At 36.8% G+C, this 18,674-nt stretch overlaps 1 protein-coding gene across 1 annotated transcript in view; it reads left to right on the plus strand.

Moving 5' to 3' along the window:
• Nucleotides 1-17,674, plus strand: part of LOC123702255 (PH-interacting protein) — a 46,660-nt gene extending 28,986 nt beyond the window's left edge. The window contains exons 32-43 of the mRNA XM_045649947.1: nt 367-518; nt 2,426-2,561; nt 6,499-6,648; nt 8,870-8,935; nt 10,636-10,742; nt 11,268-11,354; nt 11,641-11,720; nt 12,786-12,932; nt 14,057-14,114; nt 14,838-14,951; nt 15,684-15,765; nt 16,437-17,674. Of these exons, the coding sequence (XP_045505903.1) occupies nt 367-518; nt 2,426-2,561; nt 6,499-6,648; nt 8,870-8,935; nt 10,636-10,742; nt 11,268-11,354; nt 11,641-11,720; nt 12,786-12,932; nt 14,057-14,114; nt 14,838-14,951; nt 15,684-15,765; nt 16,437-16,579 (1,322 nt within the window). The 3' untranslated portion in view covers nt 16,580-17,674. The remainder of the gene's footprint in view (nt 1-366; nt 519-2,425; nt 2,562-6,498; nt 6,649-8,869; nt 8,936-10,635; nt 10,743-11,267; nt 11,355-11,640; nt 11,721-12,785; nt 12,933-14,056; nt 14,115-14,837; nt 14,952-15,683; nt 15,766-16,436) is intronic.
• The last annotated feature ends 1,000 nt before the right edge of the window (nt 17,675-18,674 follow it).

An 18,674-nucleotide genomic window follows, 5' to 3' on the forward strand; every position in this document is an offset into this window, starting at 1 on the left:
TTGCGGAGCGCGGGTTTTAGAGTGCTTAGTAACCTTCCGTGAGTGGGGGGAGGTGTAGATAGTAACGTTAAGGGGGGATAGTGTGTGTATTACTATGGGGGTTGTTATAATAGTGGGGATTAAAGCGAAGCGGGCGCGTGGTGAGGGCGTGTTACCCGGGGCAAATATTTGTGTGATGAACACAAATGTTTGCTCTGTGTCTGGGTGTTAATTATCTATATAAGTATTTATTTAAAATTATATATGTATGTTTATCAGCCATCTGGTTTCCATAATACAAGCGAAAGCTTAGTATGGGATAAGATCGTGCCGTGTGTGAAAATTGTCCTGAAATATTTATTTATTATTTTATACATTTCTCCACAGATTACCTATCAGTGATCCCAACGCCGATGGACCTAGGCACAGTACAGCAGAAACTAGAAAATGGCGACTACAACAGTGCTAGTGAAGTGGCCGCTGATGTTCGGCTCGTGTTCGCGAACAGCAGACTGTATAACACTAATAAGCGGAGCCGGGTATGTGTATCCCATATTGGACATACTATCCCATCTAGACGCATAACTTAGTTATTCTACACATCTATACACGATATTATAATTCAAAAGCCATGATAGATGTTGATCCCATACACATGCCCAATCTCATATTTATGGATTTTAAAAGAGAGAATAATATCTTAATATATATAAATCTCGTGTCACAATGTTTGTCCTCAATGGACTCCTAAACCACTTAACCGATTATAATAAAATTCGCACACCATGTGCAGTTCGATCCAACTTGAGAGATAGGATAGTTTTTATGAAAAAAAAAACGTAAACATGTAGGTACCACGGGCAAAGCCGGGGCGAACCGCTAGTAATTTATTAAAGACTAGCTTCCGCCCGCGACTCCGTCCGCGCGGATGTCGGTCTTCGCGTGGATGGTTTATTTCTCCATTTTGAGTAAATCTGACAATGACATTTTATAAATATCTATCTGACCCAAATACTTATAGGCCTATAATAATACGCAACGTGTGTTCGCGGTTCTATAGAACAACGTCTATGGATAACTGAAAAATTAAGATTATTTTTTTTCTACGTATTTTTCCAGGATAAAAAGTATCCTATTTTACGCCCAGGATAATAAGGTATAATTATACCAAGTTTCATCGAAATCGAACCGGTAGTTTTCACGTGATGTCTTCACATACAGACAGACAGACAGACAGACAGACAGACAGACAGACAGACAGACAAAAATTTTTTTAATCACATATTTGGGCTTGGTATCGATCCAGTAACATCCCCTGCTATTTATTTTTTCAATATTTTCAATGTACAGAATTGACCCTTCTACAGATTTATTATATGTATAGATAGCATTAAAATAGAGTGATTGTGAATAGGGTAGCATCCCATATCGGGTATATAACCCCATACTAGGCAAATGAATGAATGAATGATTACAAAATAAGAGCGATACATCTTTCTTAATATATATATAAATCTCGTGTCACAATGTTTGTCCTCAATGGACTCCTAAACCACTTAACCGATTATAATAAAATTCGCACACCATGTGCAGTTCGATCCAACTTGAGAGATAGGATAGTTTTTATGAAAAAAAAACGTAAACATGTAGGTACCACGGGCAAAGCCGGGGCGAACCGCTAGTAATTTATTAAAGATAGCATTAAAATAGAGTGATTGTGAATAGGGTAGCATCCCATATCGGGTATATAACCCCATACTAGGCAAATGAATGAATGATTACAAAATAAGAGCGATACATCTTATAATATATATATATAAATCTCGTGTCACAATGTTTGTCTTCAATGGACTCCTAAACCACTTAATTATAATAAAATTCGCACACCATGTGCAGTTAGATCAAACTTGAGAGATAGGATAGTTTAAATCTCAAATCGTTTTAAAGAAAGCGGGCGAAGCCGCAAGCGGTAAGCTAGTTAAGTTATAATATGTACAGAGGGCGGTCTTATCGCTGTAAGCGATTTCTGCCAGACAACCCGAAAAACCATAAGGATTACATATTTTATTGTGATGGTGCATTACATTTAGGTTACAAATTATGCTTTAAAATTGAATAAAAATTTATAATAAATCTCCTCACATCTCCGCACATCATGCACTCAATCATTTCACTCTACATAAGGAAACAAATACAATATATGCCCAAATCTATATATTATAACTAGCTTACCGCCCGCGGCTTCGCCCGCTTTCTCTAAATCTATTTGAAATTTAAACTATCCTATCTCTCAAGTTGGATCGAACTGCACATGGTGTGCGAATTTTATTATAATCGGCTATGTGGTTTAGGAGTCCATTGAAGACAAACATTGTGACACGAGATTTATATATATATTAAGATGTACATTGTACGTGCCCAATTTCACACACAAAATCAATTCCAGATATACTCAATGACGGTGCGTCTATCGTCCCTGTTCGAAGCTCTATGGTCGCGCATGCCCATAGACACTAGAAGCACTAGACGCTCCACGAGACGGGATCGACATGTGCGACGTACGCGCAGGAGGAAGGATACCGGTGAGATTTTGTGAAGAAGTAGCAGTTTTTAAACTGAATATTTAGTGTTGTATGTAATAAATGAATATTTAAAAAATAAGGTCCCGTTTGTCAGAGTTTGGATAAAATCCATACTTGATATTATAAATGCGAAAGTAACTCTGTCTGTCTGTCTGTTACTCAATCACGCCGTAACAATTGAACCAATTTGCATGAAATTTGGTATGGAGATATTTTGATACCTGAGAAAGGACATAGGATATGTTTTATCCCGGAAATCCCACGGGAACGGGAACTATGCGGGTTTTTCTTTGACTGCGTGGGCGAAGCCGCGGGTGGAAAGCTAGTAACTTATAAATAAAATAACAAGACTATGTTATAATGTCTACATGACGACTGTATGTTGTCTCTATAATGATTTTATAACGCCCTACTTATTTTACACTAGCTTACCGCCCGCGGTTTCGCCCGCTGTCGGACCCCCTCACCTCTCACCACAGGCGCGAATAGAATTTTCGCTGACCGCTTAACACCCCTTAATACAAATTTGAAAAAAATAATTGGTTTTTCGTTTTTTAAAATACACCAATAATAATTTTTGATGTTGTTTTAAAAATGAAACGAAGATTTCGAGCAGCTTTTTAATTTTTCTTTACAACTTAGTTACATTACATGTTACATCGTTACACAGTACAGAGCAAGAGAGCGAGCGAGTGAACATAGGAACGAATGAACAAAACATACTTCAAACTAATACGGACTAATAAATCTATAATACAGACAATTTATTTATTTTATTTATTTAATTTAATTTAGACATACCAACAGAGTACACATGAAAATTATCACAATTAAAACTAAACAACTATCGAATATTAATATGATGTATATGTTACAGTCAAAACCCTGAACCAGTCAATAACGTTATTGACCGGTAAAATCAGTTAATAAGTATATTGACTAAGGGCGTCGGTTAATATCCTTATTAACTGATTTTATCTGATTAAACCAGTTAATAACGTTATTGACTAAGGGCATCGGTCAATATCCTTATTAACTGATTTTAAGTCGAGACATCTAGTCAATATAGGTTTTAACCGACGGTGCCCAGTCAAAACTCATAAAAAGTTAAGGACGTTAGTGAAATTATACTAGAAAATCATTTAAAAAGGTTCATAAAACTTTTTAAAGTGCAATATTTAAGACTTTTATGTTTTATTAATTATTAATTCGGGGTATTGTTTGTAAACTGCAACCGCGCGAGAATACGTGCCCCAAAATATTTTTGAAGATGGCAATTGTGTTTTAATAACAACTAGGTTTCCGCCCGCAGCTTCGCCCGCGCAGTCAAAGAAAAACCGCATAGTTCCCGTTCCCGTGGGATTTCCGGGATTGCGTTAGTTTCTGATTTGATGGAGTGACCTGCAGGTTTACTTCGAAGACTGCTACTGGATCTAATAGACGAGTAGAGCTAGGAATGCCGAGTATGGGCTCGTTTTGTTAGTTATGTCGAGACCTTACCTCCGGACTTGATGGAGTGACCTGCAGGTGTACTTCGAAGACTGCTACTAGAACTAATAGACGAGTAGAGCTAGGTGTGCCGAGTTTGGGCTTGTTTTGCTAGTTACGTTGAGACCTTACCTCCTGGCTTGATGGAGTGACTTGCAGGTGTACTTCGAAGACTGCTACTGGAACTAACAGACGAGCAGAGCTAGATTTACCGAGTTTGGGCACGTTTTGTTAGTTATGTTGAGACCTTACCTCCGGACTTGATGGAGTGACCTGCAGGTGTACTTCGAAGACTGCTACTAGAACTAACAGACGAGCAGAGCTAGGTGTGCCGAGTTTGGGCTCGTTTTGTTAGTTATGTTGAGACCTTACCTCCGGACTTGATGGAGTGACCTGCAGGTGTACTTCGAAGACTGCTACTGGAACTAATAGACGAGTAGAGCTAGGTGTACCGATTTTGGGCTCGTTTTATTAGTTATGTTGAGACCTTACCTCCGGACTTGATGGAATGACCTGCAGGTGTACTTCGAATACTGCTACTGGAACTATTATACGAGTAGAGCTAGGTGTGCCGAGTTTGGGCTCGTTTTGTTAGTTATGTTGAGACCTTACCTCCGGACTTGATGGAGTGACCTGCAGGTGTACTTCGAAGTTTGGGCTTGTTTTGTTAGTTACGTTGAGACCTTACCTCGTGCAGGTCACTCCATCAAGCCAGGAGGTAAGGTCTCAACGCAACTAACAAAACAAGCCCAAACTCGGCACACCTAGCTCTACTCGTCTATTAGTTCCAGTAGCAGTCTTCGAAGAACACATGCCGGTCACTCCATAAAGTCCGGAGGTAAGGTCTCGACATAACTAATAAAACGAGCCCATACTCGGCATTCCTAGCTCTACTCGTCTATTAGATCCAGTAGCAGTCTTCGAAGTACACCTGCAGGTCACTCCATCAAGTCCAGAGGTAAGGTCTCAACATAACTAACAAAACGAGCCCAAACTCGGCACACCTAGCTCTACTCGTATAATAGTTCCAGTAGCAGTCTTCGAAGTACACCTGCAGGTCGCTCCATCAAGTCCAGAGGTAAGGTCTCAACATAACTAACAAAACGAGCCCAAACTCGGCACACCTAGCTCTACTCGTATAATAGTTCCAGTAGCAGTCTTCGAAGTACACCTGTAGGTCACTCCATCAAATCAGAAACTAACGCAATCCCGGAAATCCCACGGGAACGGGAACTATGCGGTTTTTTTTTGACTGCGCGGGCGAAGCTGCGGGCGGAAACCTAGTTGTTATTAAAACACAATTGCCATCTTCAAAAATATTTTGGGGCACGTATTCTCGCGCGGTTGCAGTTTACAAACAATACCCCGAATTAATAATTAATAAAACATAAAAGTCTTAAATATTGCACTTTAAAAAGTTTTATGAACCTTTTTAAATGATTTTCTAGTATAATTTCACTAACGTCCTTAACTTTTTATGAGTTTTGACTGGGCACCGTCGGTTAAAACCTATATTGACTAGATGTCTCGACTTAAAATCAGTTAATAAGGATATTGACCGATGCCCTTAGTCAATAACGTTATTAACTGGTTTAATCAGATAAAATCAGTTAATAAGGATATTAACCGACGCCCTTAGTCAATATCCTTATTAACTGATTTTACCGGTCAATAACGTTATTGACTGGTTCAGGGTTTTGACTGTAACATATACACCAATTACAGGTATGCACAAGAAAACTTATAATATAATTACGTTACTGTTGTTTTAAGTGCTTAAATAAATTTAATTAAAAGAATAGAAAAAATAAATCGTTCAACATAATTTCTTCTACTGAATTTTTGTGCCAAACAAGAAATTTGTAATTTTTTTGCGAAAAACTATAATTGAATCAAAATTTATGTCTATTATACCACCCAGCGACATACATAGGTCATTAAAAGTACTACATCAACATATCAACATTGCCATATAAAACAACAATTTTCTATCTCAATTGAGTATTTGAATAAAAAAAAATATTGATTTTTTGCATGTATTTTAAAACTTTATTATTAATAATATTGATATTTAATGCAAAAAACTCAAAAAAAATGTTTTTCAATTAATTATAAGCAATTAAAAATTGATGAAATTTAAATTAAAATCACGTGACTATAAACGCGCCATGACTGGTCACCATAGATGTGACGTCAAAATGTTTTAGTTGTATACGTTTTTGTATCAACTGCAATGTGTGAAAACTAACATTATGACGTCACACGCGTCCGGGTGACGCTTCGGGAGTTGTCGGTGTGTTTTCGGTACCGAATTCAAAGACTAATTTTTATTTTGAAATAACTTTTGAATTATTGCAAAAAAAAAATTAAAAAAATAGTTTTGTTATAAAACTAATATATAATCTTTCCATTTAGCACAAAAAAAAATTATTCAAATACTCAATTGCAGTGGAAACGAACGGCGACATGCAGCACAAGAACGCGTCATCCAGTTCGGAGTGCGAGACGCTCGCGGTCGCATCGCGTCGCGCGGCTCGATGCGAGCGGACGCGGGACGACTCGTGGGACAGCGATGCTCCGCTCAATGCGCATACTAAAGGTAATAAATAAATATTATAGGACATTATTACACAAATCAACCTAGTCCCACAGTAAGCTCAATTAAGGCTTGTGTTGTGGGTACTAGGCGACGATAAATGTAATATTTAATAAATACATATATAGATTAGCTTACCGCCCGCGGCTTCGCCTGCTTTCTCTAAAACGATTTGAGATTTAAACTATCCTATCTCTCAAGTTGGATCGAACTGCACATGGTGTGCGAATTTTATTATAATCGGTTAAGTGGTTTAGGAGGCCATTGAGGACAAACATTGTGACACGAGATTTATATATATTAAGATAATAACACCCAGACCCAAGAACAAATAAATGAGTTCATCACACAAATATTTGCCCTGACCGGGGATCGAACCCGGGACCGTCGGCTCAGTAGGCAGTTACTTTACCACTGCGCCAACCGCGTCGTCAAAAGTTTAAAAAAAAAGGTTATTTTTTATTTATTTATCATTTATTCAAGAAATTATTACTATAATTCTTAAAACTGAACAATTTAAAAATTATATATATACTTAAAAACTAAAATTACATTGACATAAAAGAAAAAATACAAGCAATATTCCCTGAAAAGGTCTTGGCTCAGCACAATGCCATAGTTCTTCGAACCATAGCGCTGGTATTCTGCCAAGATCCATTCGAGGAAGTTCAGCGTACCAAATATAAAATATAATATGTAAATAGTATGAAATAATAATATTTGTGTATTTTATTAATTTTATGGCTGAAAACAAGGATAATCTCCATCTTTCAAAAAAATTTATACAAACTAGCTTTACATCCGCGGTTTCGCCCCTTTTTGTTTGTTTGTTTCTTTCTTTCTCAGCCCGGTTTAACCCAAAGTTGAGTGTAGGCCTCTTCATGGGCACGCCATTCTTTTCTGTTCTTCCCAATACCTTCACTATATCGTCAGCCCACCTTTTTGTTTAAAACCTACCTATGTGTCCTATTCATATTATAAATGCGAAAGTTAGTGAGTATGTGTGTGTATGTTACTCTTTCACGCAAATACTACTGAACCGATTACAATGAAATTTAGCACACATATAGAGGGTAACTTGGATTAACACATAGAATAGGTTTTATCCCAGAAATCCCACGGGAGCGAGAACTATGCGGGTTTTTCTTTGAATACGCGGGCGAAGCCGCGGGTGGATAGCTAGTATACTATATGGTGACCCAACCTGTTAGAAAGGGTTTGGTCGTGTGTGTGTGTGTATATATATGTAGCGAAGGCGGGACGACTCGTGGGACAGCGATGCTCCGTTGAATGCGCAAACGAAAGGTAACCTATAAAAATAATAACGTTTATTTCTCATCCTTTTCATAGACATGGACATATTCATTATTTTTATTGACGTGACAACGTCTTATAATTCGATAGAGCCGGCTGCACGCCCGAAAAAACATGACTCATACGGCGTTACCTCGCTCTGAGGCGTTCCAGTGCAAGCGAGAGCGCGGAATGAGCGACAAAGAAGGACAATCGTTGTCACGTTCAACTATCGTCATTAAGCCGACTTTACAGACAACCAATTTTTATTCGTCAATCTCGGGAACTACTGGTTGAAAATTCTTTCGGTGATAGATCGGTGTGTGTTAGTGTATTATTTGTGTGTGTGTGTGAACGCGAGCGGAACGTAGGCGACTCGTGGGAAAGTGATGCGCCGATGAATGCGCATACTAAAGGTTATTTTATTTAATATATTAATTAACCAGCTTGTATAAAATCTAATAAATGGTATAATAAAACCTTCTTCGAAAATAACGCCTGAGAGCCAAATGCAAAGTGACAAATTAGCTGCTCGACTCATTTTTAACCGACTTCAAAAAAAGGAGGAGGTTATCAATTCGGCCGGTATGTTTGCGAGGTTTCTGAATCGATTTACGTGATTCTTTTTTTGTTCGATGCGGGATGGTGTCGAATTGGTCCCATAAAAATTTTATTCGGCTAGGCCCAATAGTTTTTATTTTATGAGCATTTTTGTCTGTATTTATAAATGTTGCAAGTGCAAGTTTGAAGTCGGTTGTTTTTAACGCAGTTATTATAACCACCCCGGTTTGGGTTGCCAGCTGGAGATTTGTTTCTAACACTATTAAAAAAACCGCATCAAAATCGTAGCGTTGCGTAGTTTTAAATATTTAAGCATACATAAGGATATAGGAACAGAAAGTGATGAATTCATTTAATTTTTTGTTTTCAGGCAAAGGAGTGGGAAAGAAGAGCAAAAACGGTCCCGTAGCGAGTACGTCAAGTCGTGTGCCGCCAAGTGAGATATATTTTTATTAATTATAGTTTGATATTTGTTTTTATAGCATTCAAACGCTTTAAATATGAGACACTTTTGAAGAATCCCTACATTATAAATGCGAAAGTAACTCTGTCTGTCTGTTACGCTTACTCGCTTAATCCTCTCAACCGATTTTGATGAAATTTGGCACAGACAATATTTAGACCCTGAGATAGAACATAGGATACCTTTTATTGCGAAATATGTACCATGGGCGAAGCTGGGGCGGACCACTAGTAGAATATAAATTTTTCGTTTTAACCCCAATTTTACTATGGGATATATCAGTATACCAAGAAAGAAGAAAGTATCTTTAGGAAACCAGGATGAAAAGTATCTTCATCTCCTTATGACATCAGCTATGTTTCAATAAAAGTCCTGTATTATGTATTTTGTAAAATTAAATTGTAAAACTGACATGATTTAAAAGAGTGACTATGGAGTTTCTTGCCGGTTCTTCTCCGTAGATACTGCTTTCCGAATCGGTGGTAAATGTTAAAAATATGTAATGACGATTCAAAAGTGCTTCTTAAAGAAGTCTAATTGAATAAATAAATGTTTGAGTTTGAGTGGTTACTTTTCACAAACGGACTATTAAAGTATTGGCTATGTGCGAAGTGGGTGGTAGGGAACGGCAAATCGACCGTAGCGCACGACGTGGCAGAAATGTGAATTAATTCTGGGCTGTCATGTGTCAAATTGCTTTATTTTCATAACTTCCTTTATAATTTTAAGTAAAAACATAAAAATTAGCGATATGGGTCATAGTACATGCTGTCTCGTAAATTGTAAAAACAATGGGAAAAACAGTTCCTGCAAGTTTAATTCGTTGCCAACATCAAAGTGGACATTACAGCAAAGACAAAAATGGATAGTAGCTGTGAAGAGAAAAAATTATTTTTCACCAGGGAGAAAATCGCTAGGTATAATATACACACTCACTTTTTACACTATTTTTTTCAATTTCGTTGAAAAACTAGTCGAAAATCAATATCACAAAAATATCTTATCATCTAGTTGACATCAGTTGAAATGATTTGACAGATGACAAGCCCTTAATAGTTGCGGCCACTAGGGGCGCTGTCATCGCGCACACAACGAATAAGAAATTACACGCAAGAGGCCGGTTTAAATATTAGTTTGAATGTAATAAGAACGTACTGCGATTCTACACAGCTACCTAATTGATGTAGGTAGTTGATAACAAATCACAGCGAGTCAATGACTATTAGCAAAGTGAGGGTAGTTGGGTCGAACGTCGTATAAACAATAATTAGTACGAATGCGCCACGATTCAAAGGAAGCGGCAATTTATAGTTTTCGACAGCTAAACATGTTTTGACAGGAAATAATGACAACTATTCATCTACAAAAATATTAAATCAAAAGTTACGTCTAACAATCTATACTAATATTATAAAGCTGAAGAGTTTGTTTGTTTGTTTGAACGCGCTAATCTCGGGAACTACTGGTCCGATTTGAAAAATTCTTTCGGTGTTAGATAGCTCATTTATCGAGGAAGGCTATAGGCTATATATCATCACGCTAAGACCAACAGGAGCGGAGCCACGGGGGTGAAACCGCGCGGAGCAGCTAGTATATAATATTATGAAAGATACTAACTCAAATTTTATTATTGGTAGAGATAAAATAAATATAATTTTATATGTATTTCCCAGCGTTCGTAGCAACAAACGGAATAGACACGGAGTCGGAGAACGAGGTGAGGCTCGCGGAAATTCCGGACGGGAGCAGTTCCGATTCCAGCGCGTATTCCAGGATACAGGTGATGTGGAAATCAATACTAATATTATAAATGCGAAAGTAACTCTGTCTGTCTGTCTGTTACTCAATCACGCCTAAACTACTGAACCAATTTTCATGAAATATGGTATGGAGATATTTTAATACCCGAGAAAGGCTACTTTTCAAATGACGCAATCCCGGAAATCCCACGGGAAAGGGAACTGCGGGTTTTTCTTTGACTGCGCGGGCAAAGCCGCGGGCGGACCGCTAGTATTGTATAAATTTATTTATTTATTCGTAGGTGTTGTGGAACATCTTTGATTTCTACTTAATTGTAGCATAGAGCGTGTGCGCCGAGCACACGTGCCAGAAGTGAAACTTCTTTGGCAAGATTCAAAGATACCAAAATCGTCACCTTACTCCATAACGTGACGGTATTGCCATGACGCGACATTGAAATTTTATTTTACACTCAACGTGCCTAAAGAAGTTACACGTCATAAATGTTTGAGTTTACGTACCTACCGCCAAACAAACAGACAAACTAAAACCCCCCCCTCTACAGGTGGTGGAAGAAGAATTGGCAGAAGACGAAGTAGAAGTGACTTATGAGCCACCACCAACACGAACTCGACGGCACAGACATGATCAGGTATTTATATTTAATTTATTTACTAGCTTTGCCACCCGGTTTCACCCGCGTGGCTCCACCCCTGTTGGTCGTAGCGTGATGATATATAGCCTATACCCTTCCTCGATAAATGGGCTATCTAACACCGAAAGAATTTTTCAAATCGGACCAGTAGTTCCTGAGATTAGCGTGTTCAAACAAACTCTTCAGCTTTATAATATTAGTATAGATTTGTAATCTCGTTTGTCCGTATAATATAACTATACGCATTCTGTGACATTAAATCTGTATGTATGTCTGTCCATAGAGCATTTCTCGAAAACGTCGACGCCTCCGCAGTTCGGGCAGTTCGGGCGAACACACAGCTGTTAACCGACCGCACAAACGGTGAGTTATATTGTTGATTTATTAAATTCTAGCTTACTAAACGTCTAAAAACAAATAAATTATACACTAAAACCTGCCTCTTGAATCACTCTATCTATTAAAAAAAACCGCATCGAAATCCGTTGCGTAGTTTCAAAGATTTAAGCATACAAAGGGACATACGGACTGAGAAAGCGTCTTTTTTTATACTATGTAGTGAAAAACATGTCGTTGTTGAAAGTAGGGTAAAAGAAGGATTTATTTAAAAAAGTACACAGGGATTTTAATTATGAAAATTGTACTCATGGAGAATAATACCCGTTTTGGACATTTGGCTTCGCGACGTAAATAGATATGCCTTAGTCGATACTCACGATAAATTAATCGATACTCACGATAAATTAATCGATACTCACGATAAATCGATTCAAGTTTGCGTGAGTATTTCATTGATTCGAATATAATATGTATGGTAAAGTTCATTGTATAAGAGCTACCGCAAGAGCAACTTTTGTCTCCGCAACTATTTTGTCTCTCCCATCAACTCTATGGGGAGGTTGCGTTGCTACATGCGCGCATTTTCTTACTAGCCCATAGAGTTGATGGGAGAGACTAAATAGTTGCGGAGACAAAAGTTGCTCTTGCGCGCTAGCTCTAAAAGATCTAATTGAAAATTTATCTTAGGCTTTGACATTGTAGGTATTTTTTTATTTATTTATTTGTTTATTCATTTATTGAAACATTCATTGTACTAACAGTTAAAATACCAAAGCATACATTGAATGATTATATACATAGTTATAAATTATAATACGTTAACAAAAATTAAAATCAAAACGAACACACTATGAACGGCTAAATACATCCAAGCACCTGCTAAAGAGGTGCAGGACAGAACTTGCACCGCCAGCAAAAAATTAAACAATGTAGCAGAAGGTCAATGTTGTTTTATTTAATACTTTTGTTACAATATTAAATCTTCAGTAAATTGATATCATTGTGACATTGTGAAATACTTATTTTATTATTAATAAAATAATATGTTATGTTAGACCTAACTTTCGATTTAATATTTGTAATTCTCAGAACGCGTGAACGGTTCACCGACGGCTCTCTATCATCTTCGTCGTCTGGCTGGCAGTCTGGCTGGCGGTCTGGCGGGAGATACGAGTCGGACCGTTCGTATCATCCCGGCTATTCGACTGATGATGAAACGCCGCTGCTGTTGTACAGGTATGTGGTGTGTGGGTCAGACGGTTGGGGTGGGACCAGACTGTGTAGATGTGGTGTGATCAGACCGTAAAGGTCTAGTGTGTAAAGGTCAGACAGTGTAAATATTATAGTGATCAGAAAGAAAGAAAGAAACATTTATTTAATGGCACACACTAACTGATATGGTATTAAATTACAGTTATAATTAGAAAACAGTTATTACATGGTATAAAAAATACACATTGAAGTGTGTAGTCTGAAGCATGATACCATTAAAAGGGGAATTCACTCGGTGAACAACTGTGACGTAAAAAACGTCGCAGCGATTTTCAGCGCATTATGTGTTGTAATAAAGCACATAGTAAACAGTTTTGTTTTGTTAAGACTGTATTGATTATTAAATTACCAGACTGACTGAATTTACTAACCTTAGCTTAACCTTGAAAACTAGAACATATCCTATGCGTATTTTTCCTTATATTTCTTTTGCACAGCAAACTATGGCTGGTTGCAGAGCTTGACCGACCGTCAGTGCGTACGTCAGTCGCGCTTGTCATATGTATGGAAATTCATAAAACCGTTCATAGCTAGACCGACCATACGCACGCGAATTTCCATACATATGACAAGCGCGACTGACGGACGTAAGCACTGATGGTCGGTGAAGCTCTGCAACCGGCCTAATATATTACTAAGAGAATTATAAAACTGAATTAATTAGTAAATAATACTATATTAATTTATAATATTATATTATATCTATTTATATTGCCTATTAAATTATTTTTTTATTTACTTCTGGTTAGTTTTTTCTTTTTTTTTTCCTTTTTTGGTTCCATCTGCCTTCTGGGTTCTGGCAGAATCAACAGCGTCATGAGTCAGTCGACTCATGACATATGCTGAGCCAGGACCCTTTCACAGCCATAACACTTACTAGCAACCTATTTACTTATTTATTTATTATGTATAGAATTGTCATATGTGTTTCGTGTTTTTTATTTGTATTTTTTCTATGTTTAATTATTGTGATTGTCAGCTGTTGTAATAATGTGTTATTTTTGTGAATAAATGTTTGTCTATTGTCTATTGAATTATTAAATAGTTACATAACAATGATAATATATTATGTACGTATATAATTCCAGGCAAAGACAAGAAGGCGAGGTGGAGGCTGGTCCTTCGAGACGGCCGCAACAACACCGGGTCAGTTTATTTATATAAGTATTACATATATTTTATATTAGTATTATATATAATATAGTTTGATAATATATTTTACTTGCTTTAAAATACAGTAGAATCCATTATGACTCTGGTTATATTGACCAACCGCTTATTATGACGTATTACACAGCAAAATTAGGTTTTCATATAACATTTTTAATAAAAGTCGGATAAAATGACTTCGTCTATAGTGACATGTCGTTTATTGTGACCAATTTTTAATGAATTGTCCGGATATACTGACCGAAATGAATTCTAAAACTTTCAACATTAATTTCTGTTTGGGAAAATTGTGATATCCGACAACACTTTTTAAAGTGAAACTTTTATTACATCGTCTCAAACTTTTTGGTCTGTGTAGCGCATGTCGCGTGATGCACGATACGTACGATAATTATCGTATAAATACGATAATTTTTAGTTAAATGTCTATAGTGTGAAAAAAAGTTTCACTTTTACCGTGGTTTCATAAAACCACACAACATTTTTTTTTTGTTTGAGTCTCAATGTGTAGGCATCTCTATTTTGTTTCTCTGTATTAAATACTTACTAACAAAAACAGGAGATTGTTTATTTTCTACAAAATGCTTTGTATGACGTCCGTATATTATGACGTGTTTTATATTCCCCTTCAATGTCATTATAAACGGATTCCACTGTATATTTATTATCCCTTTTCATATAAATACGTATTTATTACAGAGTGGTGGTGTAAGCCTGCGCAAGCGCAGAAGTCCGCGGCGTTACAACGAAGATAGCGAAGACGATTCCATAGCGGCCATCAGCAAACGGCAGCAGAGGAGACATCATCCACCGGTGATTATAAGCATTTTAATATACAGGGTGTCCCACTATCGATATACTAAGCGCGAAGTGCAAACACTGATCACGTAAAAAATAATTAAACAAAATGGCGCCAAAAATTTTTTGCTTAATTTTTCCTGAAAATCCATGTTATCTTCTAACTTCGCGCAGCCGGCATATACCGCTTCTCTAATGTGAGCATTTTGTCTATGAAAACATAATCTTAAACGATTGCCCACGTGCTGGTGGCAAGGAAGGCTTCCTATGGCGCTATAATACTGACCTTACTTTTAATTTACTTTGAAAATACGGACAAAAAAATAACTTATGCTTTCTAGATAGTAATTATTTGCATTTTTTGAAGTGAAACTTCTTTATCGGGGTTGGAAAAAAATTTAGTGTAACATTTTTTCGTTACGCGTGACATTTTTCGGTTTCGCGCCATCTTTTTCCTATACCTACCACGCGTGATTCGACGTATTTGTGTAAAGTTGCATATAGTAAATTATTTTTTAAGCTTTTGCATAGCTTCTATGGTGGGCCTTGAGCCCGTATCGAGAAATTCCGTAACGAAAAAACCTCACGCTCCCCACTCCGACGGGCGGAGGTGTGGCTTGAAGGCATAGCATTCAATAGCTTTACCGCGGCAGTCCCCGAGTGACACATGTTTTTTTTTTAATTTTTTGTTGTTCGAATTTCTATCTATCTATCTTTAATACTATCTTTTGTGTTATCTTTTAACAGGGTCCGAGTATATCGCACGCACGTTCAGCTCCTCACACGAACGATCACAATTACTTCAATGGCCACGCGTCGCATCATAACGGTATGTTATTTATGTAGATATTTATTTATTTATTTATTTAAGTACTCTTTATTGTACAAAAGTCTTATAAAATAAAAGTACAACAAAACCAATCAAAATGTACAAATGGCGGCCTTATGGCTCAAAGCCATCTCTGCCAGGCAACCTTCAGGCAAAGGACAAATAAAAAAAATTTGGGTAGCCAATTAGTAATTTTTAGATAAAATAAAAACATGTATTAAAATAATATGTATTTTTATAATTTGAGAGTAAGGATATTTTTTATGAATGTTTTTGATGGTTTAATGTTTAAAAGCAAGAGAAAATTGGTCCAAAGCATAAATTAAAATGTAAAAATTGTAACAGGGTTGCAAATTGCAATGTTTTAAATATTATTTATAAGTTATTTTTAAAGGAGAATGTTCATATATGATGAATCTGTGCCATATTGTGTCGTTATTGCTGATAAATCAAAAATAATAAGTACTTGTAAGCATCATTAAAACAGCACATAAATTACGTTAATATTTTTATACTATAACAAGATCAACTTTATCGTCTCATACATTTTTATTATGGACATAATAGATAACGTAACGATGCACATTCTTATTCAATAAACAATATACATTCTATAACACACAATTTAAACGCACTCCCATTGACCAGCAGGCTGATGCTTCTGTTCGCAGGGGGTTCCCCGGGCTCCGGGGGCTCGGCGGGCCCTGCGACGGGCCCTGCGGCAGGCCCCGGGCCGGCGGGCCCTGTGTCCATCTCCTCGCGGGGCAGGGTCCGCCGGCTGACCGCCAAGGCCAGGGGCCTCCTGCGCGAATAATACAGGGCCTTCGAGCGGGGCCTGCGCGGGTTAACCAGCCCCCTGTTTATATCGTACAGGGGCAGGGTTAAGAAAATCGCGCAACCCCGTGATTGTGACTCGTCATGAGGTCGACCCTAAGTGAAGTGGGGATTGAAAGCCCTAAGTGATTGTGTTAAGTGGAGAGACATTCCCCTCAAGGATTGTGTGGGGGTTGCAACCCCTAAAGTGTGTATAGTGCAGTGTCGGACGCTGTAAGTAGTAAATTATGTGCAGTGATACATGATCAGAACCCCTTAAGTACACACAGCCCTTAAGAAATTGTGTATAGTGCAATATCAGAGACAACTAAGTTATTGTGTATGATCGCTAAGTGTTTGATCTTGGTGGTACAGGGTCGGAACCCCTAAATGATTGTGTTCAGTAGTACGATGTCGTGAATGGAGCCCCTAACTTAACTAGAAAACCTAAGTAAATGTATGTGTGGTGGTAAGAACCCCTAAATAATTTTATTAAATATTTTGTGACTTCAGGATCAGGGGCGCGGAACCCCTGATTATATAATAAGTGTTTGTATGTGGGGGTTGGGAGTCATTTTGCTTGTCAAGTAGAACCCCTAGATGTACCAATTGAATAGTGTAGTAAGCTATTTGTTTGAAATGTAGATATTGATGATTTGTTTATTTTGTATTAAGTAGTAATATCGTTTGACACTGACCCCCGTAAAGGTGTTGTGAGGGGTCTACAGGACCGCCTATAAACTCGATTGCTCATATTAATAATGTTAAATATTAGTGTTTGCACTTTGTACACTTTAGATAAAGGAATTTTAATTTTGATGAATTACTGATGTTTTTTTTTTGTGTATAAAGTGTAGGCGCTAAGTAATTCGGTATTGTATAGGTGTCGTCCACTAAATTAAGCGATTGTTGTGTATCGATTTACACTAATAGTTATTTATTGTACAATTGTGATATGTCAGAATAGGGGTCGGGGGTCGAGTGGCCCTGCGAGGGGTTGTGGGACCTTTTCTATAAAAAATTGGAAAATATTTTGAGAATTTCTTATGTAAAAATTATTTTTAATTATTGATGTAAATTCAATGTTTTTTTCAATAAAATTCGAGCATTAGGTATTATAATTTTTTTCTCAATTTAAAATTAACATTGTTTCTTTGCAATTCCTTATTATGATTTAGGTATTGTATTATTTTATTGACATATAGTTCAATTGCAAATTGCATATTATTTGACCATAGATTGGTGTCAAAAAGACTGATAAAAAAATCCTGTTTATATATTTATATTTGGAATTAATTTAATCATTGTGCTAAATAATTTGAGCATGTTTTTTTTTTTAAATTTTACGTCAAATTTTTTTTTTTACAAATGTAATGGCCCCTCGTTGGAAAAATAGGGACTGACTAAAATTTGTAATAAATTGTATTATAATAATATTAAGTTAATTGTGATGTTTATAAATAAGAATAAATCGTCTCAATTTAATTATAATATGTATGGCACTGTTTTATATCCCTAACGGTTGTAGTGTTTTTGGTGAAACTTAGAGCAGTGATAGACACGAAATTTATTTAGAATATACTTTGATTTCTGTGCTCAAGTTTGAATAAACTTCTGAAAAACATTGTATATAAAGAATTAAAATCCCTAATTTTTTTTTTTAATATTTTTTTTTTCAAAACAGTGTCTTTTTTCTATGGACTTGTAAATACCGGCATGTACAGGGTGTTCCCTGTAAAATTAATAATTATTCATTATGAAAAATGTTTCATTTAAAATATATTAAGGATTTGGTAATTAAATTAATTGACCTCCTCCTTGGTACAGTGGTTGACGCGTGAGCGTAGCACCGAGGGGTCCTGGGTTCGATTCCCGTTGGAGACGAAGAAAAAAAATGTCTCGTTCTGGCAGGACACAGAAGGCTGATCACCTACTTGTCCCTAAAGAAAATCGATCGGTGAAACAGATGTATGGATAATGTATCTGCCCCTTACCCCACCAGGGGACATGGGACTTCACTTAATTAAATTAATTGATGAAAATAAATGGATTGCACAAAAACAAAAAAAACTCGAAAATATATTAGACTGCAATGG

The sequence above is a fragment of the Colias croceus genome, chromosome 23 (assembly GCF_905220415.1).
Source record: "Colias croceus chromosome 23, ilColCroc2.1".
Classification (NCBI taxonomy): domain Eukaryota; kingdom Metazoa; phylum Arthropoda; class Insecta; order Lepidoptera; family Pieridae; genus Colias; species Colias croceus.